This window comes from Podarcis vaucheri (genome assembly GCF_965113315.1).
Source record: "Podarcis vaucheri genome assembly, chromosome: 7".
NCBI classification, from domain to species: domain Eukaryota; kingdom Metazoa; phylum Chordata; class Lepidosauria; order Squamata; family Lacertidae; genus Podarcis; species Podarcis vaucheri.
In genome coordinates, this window is record NC_138765.1 from 87,309,115 (window position 1) to 87,320,386 (window position 11,272).

General features: G+C 46.9%; 1 protein-coding gene across 1 annotated transcript in view; it reads left to right on the plus strand.

Annotated features, from left to right (window-relative positions):
* TGFA (transforming growth factor alpha) overlaps positions 1–9,815 on the plus strand; it is a 52,944-nt gene extending 43,129 nt beyond the window's left edge. The window contains exons 5-6 of the mRNA XM_082230684.1: positions 4,561–4,670; positions 6,781–9,815. Of these exons, the coding sequence (XP_082086810.1) occupies positions 4,561–4,670; positions 6,781–6,788 (118 nt within the window). The 3' untranslated portion in view covers positions 6,789–9,815. The remainder of the gene's footprint in view (positions 1–4,560; positions 4,671–6,780) is intronic.
* Positions 9,816–11,272: the final 1,457 nt, after the last annotated feature.

The following is an 11,272-nucleotide window of genomic DNA, read 5'->3' on the forward strand; positions in this document are numbered from 1 at the left end:
TGAACTGATGTTCTGCTTTGACATCTCTGCAAGCGTGAAGTGTGTGCATGCACCAAGGCGTGCGTTTTATGTAAAATGCATGTCTTAAAAGGTGGCCAGCCTACTGAATAGGCTCAGGCGGGCAGCAGCAGTTCATGGAGAGAAGGATCTCCATTTTCAAGTCCAGCTGCTTCCCAGTTTGGAAGGCTGGAGGCAGACCTCACCCTGACATGTGGCTAAGGCTGCTTCCACAGACTGCAGTGCATACTAGGCAGGAGACTCCTCCCTCCAGCACCTGTCACCAGGCAGTAACCGCAGCATCAATCTGCAGCAGAGCAGGCAAGAGAAGGGATGCTGGGTCATCAACTCTGTACACCTCTCCTTGGACTACCCTAGCTGGTCATTGGAAGAACTTCCAACGAAGAATGTGCAGCTGAGTTTGCTTATTTCCTCCTCCCTCCCAACCAGTTTTCCTTTTGTGCCCTGCCTTTTTAGTAGGCCTGTTGGTTGTAGCGATGTACAAGTCTCTCTCGGGAAGCCTTCCCCACCCCTGAAAAGTAGGGTAGAAATTCGTTTAAAAGAGTGTGCATGATCTTAGAAGCATAGAAAGTTGCCTTGTGCTGAGTCCTGCCCTGGTCCATCTAGCTCAATGTTGTCTACACTGATTGGCAGCTGCTCTCCAGGATTTCAGGCAAGAGACAATCATAGCCCTGATATGCTGATGGGGATTGAACTTGGGACCCACTGAATGCAAGGCAGATGCTCTGCCACTGAGCTATGGCCGACCACTTAGCTTGTCACATCTCAGAGTGGTCCATGTGGTGCAGCCACCTCCCTGAATCAGCCCAAAGTCTGGTCAGTGCTTGGATGGGAAACCACCTTGGAATGCCATCCTGAACCTCATGGAAGAAGAGCAGTGAGGGGGAAGTTTAACACCTGGGTGAAATTTAATATGGACTTGGCCTCTTGATGCTGAAGGCAATTGATTGCATGGAAAGGGAAGACCTTCTCTCAGCCTAATTCTGCCTCTAGCTTCAAAACAGAGGAGCTGCCATTGACCAGTATTGGTTCATGCAGAACGTTGAACAGTTTCCTTTAACAAAGTAGACCTGCAAATCTGTAAAGAGCACTCAGTGCAAGTTACCCTTATAATCCTCCATGTTTCACTGCATTGCAGGGAGTTGGACTAGATCAGTGTTTTTCAACCACTGTTCCGCGGCACACTAGTGTGCCGCGAGATGTTGCCTGGTGTGCCGTGGGAAAAATTGAAAAATTCGAAAGATTTTTTTTAAAAAAAGAAAAGTCAAATTTTCGCCCACTAGGCGGGCGCCGGACTGTGTCCACCCTATTTTCCATCCGTCCTGGGTGGGGATCAGATCGGATGAGAGCGGACAGGCGGTCCGCTCTCATCCGATTCCCCATAGAGAGCAGCGGGGCTCTGACATCTCCCTCTCCGCACACAGTGGTGGTGTGCCTCATGATTTTTTTCATGAAACAAGTGTGCCTTTGCCCAAAAAAGGTTGAAAAACACTGGACTAGATGACTGTTTGGGTCTCCTGCAGCTCTACAGTTCTGTGATCTGCATCATCTCTTTTTGCCACAAACCCTGTCTTAAGATATAGACAGAAGGCTGGTGGAATTAAGTCTTACTTTTACCCAGCAGCAGAACAGCTGCTTTGGAAGTACTGGGAACTTTTTCTGAAAGTGTCTCTTCATTAAAATATATTGCGTAATTTATTTTTAGTTGTAAATTGAACCACTTTGTTATCTTTGTGGATGAGAAGAGCATGAAACTATGTCTCTTCCTCAAAACACACACACACCCCCTCCTGCTCATCTTCCCATTCCTCGTGTAGATTTGCAGAAGAACTTCAGCATTTAATTCCGTTTTGCAGAAATGCAATTAAATTAAGGATTCCCTTAATTTAGAAAGACACTTTGGAGAGAACTGGACATGCGTTTTGTTTTCAGCTGTTGCCTGCTGCAAAAAAACCAAAACAAACCCGCCCTGCGCTGCCTCTGCCCCCACCCTTTCCGCCTGGCAATTTCTCCATCTGCAGCCTGGATGTCCTAGAATGGCTCTTTCTTGCAATGAGGTCATGTGTTCCGGTGTGTTTTTGTTCTGAGGACGGGAGATGGTGGCATGCGTGTTGCAACTGGAACGCCACCCATTAAGCTAAAATTAAAGTCTTTGCTGTGTAATTTAGAGGACGGGCAGCAGTGTCGTTGTGGTTGGTTTCCCAATCTGCGTGGCTCGCCTTGCGAGATGCCTTGCCTAATCCCTTTTCTCAAGCAAGTCCCCAGCCCTCCTCTCACCTTTGCTCGGGGAACATTCTCTGCCAGCAGCGAGACCAAAACGAACAAACCAGTTAGGACAGTCACTGACAACAGCGGGTTTCTCCAGGTCCTGCCGCTTCTCTTGGTGCTGAGAAGTATTTATGCAGGAGTGTGTTGGTAGTAAATACTGTAATGTTTTAATAGCATCCTTGCTCACAAATTGGGTCACGAGGGCAGCTGCATTTTGTACTAGCTGAAAATTTCAGACCGTTCTTTATTTGTTCTTAAAGGCAGCCCCATGTAAAGTGCATTGCAGTAGTCTAGTCTGGTTTTTTTTAAAAAAAATCCTAATATTTATAAACTGCTTGATTTGTAAAAGAAACAAACCCAAAAATCAGTTTACAAAAAAAGGAAAGCCAATAAAATTATCTCTAAGAAAAATGAACAGCAATAACTTAAGACTTTTGAAAAGTTAAAACAACAATAGCTTAAAAACAGATTAAAACTCACATGAACTTTGTAAGCATCTGGGTAGGCTTGTCTGAACAGAAATGTTTCTAGCAGGTGCCAAAAAGAGTGCAGTGAAGGTGTCTGCCTGATATCATTAGGCAGGGAGTTCCAAGGTCTAGCCACCAGAGAGCCTGACTCACCTTTTGTTTATCTCGAAAAGTCTTTCTATACCGCCCACTCGCAGAAAACATCAAGCTGGTGCATAACAATATATACAAATACAGTGAAACATCAAATGCCATAAATAAATACAAGGCAACCATAGAGACGACTGGCTTCTCTAAAACGGAATTTAAGCAGCTGAATGGGCCTGTCTGAAGGAGAACAGGGAGGATGACGGCTGAATCCCTGCAGGAAAAGTATTCCACAGCCTGGGACCAGCAACAGTGAATGACTGGCTTCTAGTTGAGGCTGGTCAGACTCCTGAGACACAGGGGACCAGTAAGGTAAAGGGACCCCTGACCATTAGACCATTAGGTCCAGTCGTGGCCGACTCTGGGGTTGCGGCGCTCATCTCGCTTTATTGGCCGAGGGAGCCGGCATACAGCTTCCAGGTCAAGTGGCCAGCTTGATTAAGCCACTTCTGGCGAACCAGAGCAGTGCACGGAAACGCTGTTTACCTTCCCGCCGGAGCGGTACCTATTTATCTACTTGCACTTTGACGTGCTTTCGAACTGCTAGGTTGGCAGGAGCAGGGACCGAGCAACGGGAGCTCACCCCGTTGCAGGGATTCGAACCACCGATCTTCTGATCGGCAAGTCCTAGGCTCTGTGGTTTAACCCACAGCACCACCCGTGTCCCTGGGGGGACCAGTAGCAGGATTCTTTTGGATGATTTATTGCATTGCAGACTGGATGACCCTTTGGGTCTTTTCCAACTCCCAGATTCTGTGCTTCCAGTGGTTGTGCTGGGATGTAAGGGCTTGAGTTCTTCTTAGGAAGAGAGAGGGAGAGACAGAAACCCATTTTTTTTTTTTTAGCTACTACCACCTGGATTGTTCTACCTGGTTGTTCTTGTCTTTGGGCCTTTGCTCCCTAGGCTATTGGTCTCTTATAAGGCTGGTGGCAAAAGATTTCATCTTAAATTAGTGAAGCACCTTAAAGTGATTCGAATCAAACCGAACAGTCTTTCTTTTATTTTAATAGACAATACACCCCATTTTGATTTATTTTTCCAGCTGTTAAGTTTTCCACTCTAATTCGGGAGTTCTGAATTTTAGCAGGAAACCTGGAATCCAGCAACAAACTTTATAGTGCCTAATCACTGGGCCTGAGATGCTTATAAAACGGGATTACAGCAGTGCTGGATTGTGATAAACTTGGCAAATGTAAGACTTGAGGCTGATCGGCTTTCAGAGTGCAAGGGGCTAGCTTGGAGCTACCAGGTGTGTGAACCTGGGTTTGCCAGCCCATTCTGAAGGTGGTCACAAAGGGCCCCCACCTGGGCCAGCCGCCCTCTCTACTGTAGGGACGGACGACATTCTGATGTCCCACCCTTTCGCATGTATTTATCTCACTTATATCCCACCTTTCCCTCCAAATAGCTGGAGATGGTGCGCATAGTTCTCCCCTTCCTCATTTTATCCTCACAACAACCCTGTGAAGCAGGTTGGGCTGAGAAACAATGGCTGGCCCAAGGTCACCCAGTGAACTTCAAGACTGGGTGGGGATTCGAATCTTGGTCCCCCAGCTCTTAATCCAACACAATAACCACTGCGCCACCACTGAGCCTCTGCATTCTGATGTCATTCCTAGCCTTCCCCTGCCTTAAACCTCTTACGCTTATGTTTTGCAGCTGCTGTAGGATACGGAAACACTGCGAGTGGTGCAGAACTGTTGTCTGCAGACATGAGAAGCCCAACGGGCTCCTGAAAGGAGGAACGTCTTGCTGCCATTCAGAGACAGGTAAATAAAGGGGCTACAGAAGCAGCTTGCAGGGGTGTATTTAACCTGAAGGGTAGTACGGTGAAAACTAGCTACTTCCATGGGCTGAGGGTCAGGGTAAAGGTAAAGGGACCCCTGACCATTAGGTCCAGTTGTGACCAACTCTGGGGTTGCAGCGCTCATCTCGCTTTATTGGCCGAGGGAGCCAGTGTACAGCTTCCGGCAAGTCCTAGGCTCTGTGGTTTAACCCACAGCGCCACCCACGTCCCCCTGAGGGTCAGGGTGGTCTCTTGCAATAGTTCATACAGCCACGACCTGCAGTGAGTTTCCAGCTCAGTGGCAGAGCATGTTAAAAGTTCCCAGTTTCAATCTCCAGCCCAAAGGATTTCAGTAGGAAGTAGGAACTGGAGAGGCCTCTGGCTGAGAGCTTGGAGAGTTCAAAACGTGAGAATTTATTATTTATTTGCAGTATTTACAACCCGCTCTTCACAGAATGTTTCAGGCCCAGAGTAGTAAAAATAGACAGACAAAAAACAATCCACAAAAATGACAAAATCACCTAAACGGGACCGATAAACAACCAATTCTAACAGAAGGTAAGCAAGCAAAATGACACCGTAAATAAGTATTTCCAGTATACTGAAATGCAGGCCTTGAGATCGGCAGGGCTGCCAGGTAGTGGTTGGCAGCTGGATCAGGCCAAAGGTCGATCTAATCCAGCATCCTGTTTTCCACAGTGGCCAGCTAGAGGCCCCTGGGAGACCCACAAGCAGAACCTAGAAGTGAGATTTGCAGTGGCAAATGCAGTGCAATTGCACTCTCCCCCTTTCCCCCCACTGGATCGTATCCCGAGGGAGACTGGTTCTGATCCTGGGGATAGTTTGCAGCCACTGACAGCCTTGTCCTTCATCAGCTGCGTACCGAGCAAAACGGAGCCATCCTTTGACTCTGTGAGAGACACTGCCTCTTTCTCAGTCTTGGAACTAGAAGACAGCAGGAATTCTCAACTGTTTAAATTAGATTCCTCTGAGGCATGGGCCGAATTCTGCTCATTCAAAATAGATTTTACAGCCCGGTCTCCAACTTGGTCTGATGGGAGGATTTATATTTCTCCTGATTTAGACTTACAGTCCTGGGTGTCCTCATTTGGAGCTCCATGCAAACAAGCTTACACCCCTTCCCCCATTGAAAGGAGCTTCACTGCTGCTTCTTACAAGCTATATAATAATCTATGAGCTGCTTTGCTACTCCAGGAAGGTGTGCAGAGTTTGCATCAAATTCACCATGTGCCCATCTAGCCCTGCTGAGTTTAGCCTGGAGGTCTTGCCTTTTAAGGATACTGGCACTGTCTTGTGTGATGAGGCCAAAGCACTGGGAAGTCCGGTACACCTGAAAGCTCCTAGGGTTATGTTCTGGGTATGATGTGTATATGCAAAAACAAGTACAGTGGTACCTCGGTTCTTGAACGAGATCCATTCCGGAAGCTCATTTGGCTTCCGAAACGCTCGAAAACCGAGGTGTGGCTTCCCATTGGTTGCAAGAGCTTCTTGCACTCAGCGGAAGCCATGTCGCACGTTTGGGTTCCAAAAAATGTTCGAAAACAGAAGCATTTACTTCCAGGCTTTCGGCGTTTGAGATCCGAAACGTACGACAATGGAGGCATTTGGGAACCGAGGTTCCACTGTGTGCTGGACACACACACCCGGAACCGCCCCGTATGAGCATCCTTACCTTCTGGAGCTGGTGTGTCAAGTGAGCCTTGCCACCCCCCAAGCAAGGCAGACAGCTTAAAAGCACTCTGCCTTGCTTATCAGACAAGTCCCACTCAGCATGCGGGTTTTGGGACGCTCCTGCAAAGGCTGCCCAAGTTCCTGCGATGTCTTGTGTGAGCATCCCAGAACCCATTAAGCAGGGTGGAGAGCCTAAAAGCTCTTTCGACACCTGGAAAACCTAGCACGAAAGAGCTTTTAAGCTGTCTGCCTTGCATGCTATTAATTTGCCCAATGTCAATGAGGTTCAATTGTGCAAGCTAGTTGCATGCAAGATGCAATTGTATTATACCGTAGCTTTGCTACAGCCTAGTCAGAATGAAGCCTTTATCCTTAAACTATTTTGATGCCTGTTTTCACAGTTGTCTGATGGAGACGGGGGTCTGCTGGGATTCTTACTGCTGTGTGTAGAAGGGACCACTTGAGCATCCTACAGGAGGCCTACAATATTCCAGAGGGACACTTAAGATGGACACAGGTGCTTCCTGGGGACAGAACAGTATTGGCAAGCAGACTCCCTGCAACTTTCGGCTTCTTGTCTGTATCCTCCTTTCATGCGTTGTGCTTCCAGAACTTTGCCAGAGGGAATCCGGCCCCTGCTATGTGGAGACACGTGACGCCACACACCAGGTCAATCCATACATGGAAGCCTATGGATAACCAAGGAATCTCAAAAGACTTCACATAGTAAAATAAAGAGTAGGAAAAGTACAGGCTGGTCATTTTTTAAAAAAGTGCACATTGGACAGCTTCATGTTTACGTTGCTATGAGAAATGCACATGGAGGGGGTGTCTGATACCAGGAAAGAATTGTGTACAGTTCAGGTGGGGGTAAACTTTTGTTTCCCAATAATCTTCCTCCTTGCTTGAGACTTCATGGAACATGGACTCGAGTCTTAGGATCCTGCACTCATTACACAATCCGACTCAAAAGAAGTGATGAGCTACATTAGTGATTTTGAGAGAGCTAAATTGTCCACTTGAGAAGAAGATCTGCTGGGTTCAACTGCAAGTCCTGCCCCCCGAAAAAAATATCTTTTTGTATGCAGAAACATCCAGATGAATTTTCCAAAGTGATCACTTGTATCTACCAGCACTCAACATTTTCCGTGTTTTTAATACCTGGATTTAGAAAAGTAAGGACTGAGCAGCAACATCTTTGAGCCGAACAACAGCAAACTAGCTCACATTTCCAGCTTTCATTATCACTGTGCCTCCAAATTAGAAAGTTCTTTTTCGACCCCACCCCCGTTCTGCGTAACTGGATCAAAACAGCAACAACCCGACTGCTCTGCTGCATTTTCCCAAAGAATGAAAAGCAGAGACCATTTAAAAAATGTGTTGATTACAAGGCAAGAGATGTCGGGAAGGATGCTTCTTGGGTTATGGTTTTTAGCACCTAATTGAAAAATGCCCAGCTCATTGAAATAGATAAGAATCCTACTTAAATCGCTTTTGGGTGGATTCTTAAAAGTCATCCCATTGTGGTTCTAAATAGGAAGGGATTTTTAGGCTGCCTTAACAGGACAATGTAAGGAGACTGGAGCGTTTCAACAGATACTTGTGTGTCTGGAAACATTCCATGGGATCAGCTGGGCTTGTTGTTCATCTTTGATCTGAGAATTCTAGCGCATGTTTCCAAAGACAGGGGCGATTTGTGGAAGGGCTTCCATGTCCCAATACTTGTTCTGCAGGAAGAGGGCTGGCTCTTGAGTGTGAGGGGTGTAGCAGCATGTTGCTGAGGGTCCTGACGCCTTGCTGAGTGTGCAGCCAAAGGTGTGTTGGGAAAAGGGCTGTTCTCGTTGGTTCACCATTTGGGAGGTCCGCGTTCTGCTGAAACCTCTCTTCTGTAAGCCGAATTGATAAGCAAGAATCGGGACCCTCAGAGGACAGCTTCTTATGCAGAGTTCCTAATGAGAGGAGGCAGTAATATATAAGGAAATTCTTTTTTTAAATCACTCAAAAGCCATGCTGTTCTTTCTGAGTAGGCAGAATAATTGAAATTTAGGATGCAAGTTGAAACCTCTTCTGTGGAATTTCTAGCTTTCCTCCCCCCCCCCCAGCTTGGTTTCCATTATTTCCATTCCATTCCCTATCCGTGTTCCTACCTGAGCATATCTAAAATCCCTGTTGACCCTGATTGCTGCCAGGGCCAATCTGATTGATACCTTTCAAGAAATAGTTATAGGCAGGTTAGTTTTAGTTCTAAAGTTTACGACATTCTGTGCTATGTTTAAAGGGCCCGATCCCTTTTTATTTGTCATTCAGCACAAATATTTCTTTGACGGTCCTGAGGAGGAGAACTGGTCTCTTCAAGGAAAAATGAGTTTTTTAAAAAATATTGTCCCTAAACTCCTTTCTTCACCAATGCTGATTTATTAAACTGGGCATTACTCCAGCTTGTTTGAAAAATGAAGTTCACAAGATTTTGGCAAACGTCTTGGACTTTTGCACTCTTGAGGTGCAGTCAGGGTCACTCGATTGCCGCAGAACAAAGGAAGAGCAATTCCCTTGAGTGGGAATTTCCCCATCGAAAGGCAGTCTTTCCCAAGCTGGCACCCTCCAGATATTTTGGACCACATCTCCCCTCCTTCCCAGCACCGTACACCTAGGGGAGGTGCAGACCCAAACATCTGGAGGGTACCAGCTTGCAAATGACTGCTGTAAGGACTCCAGGTATCTCAGACTTTCTCCAAGGGATACCTTTACTCCAAGTCCCATTTTGGGCCTAAAAAACCCTCTGAGTCCCAGTCCCAGGACTTTGCTCTTATTTGTGCTGCGGCGTGGCTTGTCAGCCCTGTGAAAGCAGTGTTTTTTAAATACCTTTTGCAGAATGTGACCCTGTGCTCCGTTTTTTCGCTGGAAGAAGGAATAGGCAGAAAAGTGACTTGCAGTCTGAATAAACGAGCTGGCTTGTACGTTTCTCTTCAATTGTACCCTGCAATGCTTTTGAGAAATTAGAGATGGCCTTTTAACCCTGAGCTGTGTGATCTGATCCACCTGAGCTTCTGTTTCAATTTGGATACTTGACCGGAAGCAGGATCAGTATGTATGTTTCTTAAAAAATAAAAATGGACGAACTGTGCCAATTTTTCACATTAGACACATGTTTGATAAATGAACTAGACACCCCCTTCCTGATTGTGTGTTGACTTCTGGTTATATTGTTAACAACCCCCCCCCTCTTTTTTTGTAAGTACGTTTACTGTTATAACCAACCTGAAGATTATTTTTAGTCAGCGGTACACTTGTTTCTTCTGTATATGTTGCACTGAAAGTTAATATTTAATGTATTAATTTATTGTGTGGTTAAATTAATTTGATTTACGTAAAGTGTTTATATTTGATTGCCAGTTATTTCTTCCTTAATACGCTGAATTATAGTTATTTAAATGAGTGAAGTACACTTTTTCATAATACTTTGCTGTTGTCTGTTTTTAATGGGTTGAAGGGGATACTTTAAATAAGGGCCGTCTCTGCACAGATTTTAATGCACAAAGTGGCCCTTGTCTGGTGCTGTGATATGTGGCCGACCTGCCTCGCATGTTGAGCCACTGCCAGAAAGCCTCTGCCAGTCAGTGGGGACAATACTGAGGTAAAAAGGTAAAGGTAAAGGGACCCCTGACCGTTAGGTCCAGTAGAGGACGACTCTGGGATTGTGGCACTCATCTCACTTTATTGGCCGAGGGAGCTGGCGTACAGCTTCCAGGTCAATGTTACCAGCATGACTAAGCCGCTTCTGGCGAACCAGAGCAGCGGCATGGAAACGCCATTTACCTTCCCGCCGGAGCAGTACCTATTTATTTACTTGCACTTTGACGTGCTTTCGAACTGCTAGGTTGGCAGGAGCAGGGACCGAGCAATGGGAGCTCACCCCGTCGTGGGGATTCAAACTGCCAACCTTCTGATCGGCAAGTCCTAGGCTCTGTGGTTTAACCCACAGCGCCACCCATGTCCCCCAATACTGAGGTGGTGGTGTTGTTGTTTAGTCGTTTAGTCGTGTCCGACTCTTCGTGACCCCATGGACCAGAGCACGCCAGGCACTCCTGTCTTCCACTGCCTCCCGCAGTTTGGTCAGACTCGTGTTTGTAGCTTCGAGAACGCTGTCCAACCATCTTGTCCTCTGTCGTCCCCTTCTTCTTGTGCCCTCAAATACTGAGGTAGGGGGCCCAAATATCTGACTCAGTACAATGCACGTTCCTACGTTCCTCACCTCCTGCATAGACTTATCTAGCCCTTAAAACACACACACCACCTTTACAAAAGCTGTGGTCTGCCACCCCTCTCACAGTATCAAAAGCCAATAAGTGAAGCAGCGCTGTGTGAAGAAAAGGGCTCCTGGTGGCTGCTAGCCATGGCTCGGCCCGGCCTCCACAGCTGGAGGCAATAGTGCGTCTGAATCCCAGTTTCTGGAAACTGCAGGAGGAGGGAGCGCTCTTAGGTGCTGGAGTTCTGCTTGCGGGTTTCCTGTTGTGGCATCTGGGTGTCCCCTTGGCTTCTGGAGATGGCTCCACTTACCTTCTTAAGAAGTCCTTCTACTCCATCCTGAAGCCAGCTGCTGCTGCAGTCTGCTTCCTTGGGTGCTCCTGACTTGTGGTATTATGAGATGGGAGGGAGGTTGTCATTTTATGCCCATTCTCTCCATCTTGGTGGCCTTGAGAGCGGTGCCCAGATCTAAAGGTGATCCCAAGTGGAGCCATAGGTGGGCCCCTATGGAAGTGAGGTCTGCCCACCATGGTGGTCCTAATGGTCTTTGGTTTACAGCGAAGAAATGCCAGGCAACCCCAACCACCTAGTGGCCAAAGGTCTACACACACACACACACACACACACACACACACCTCTAGAAAAGGC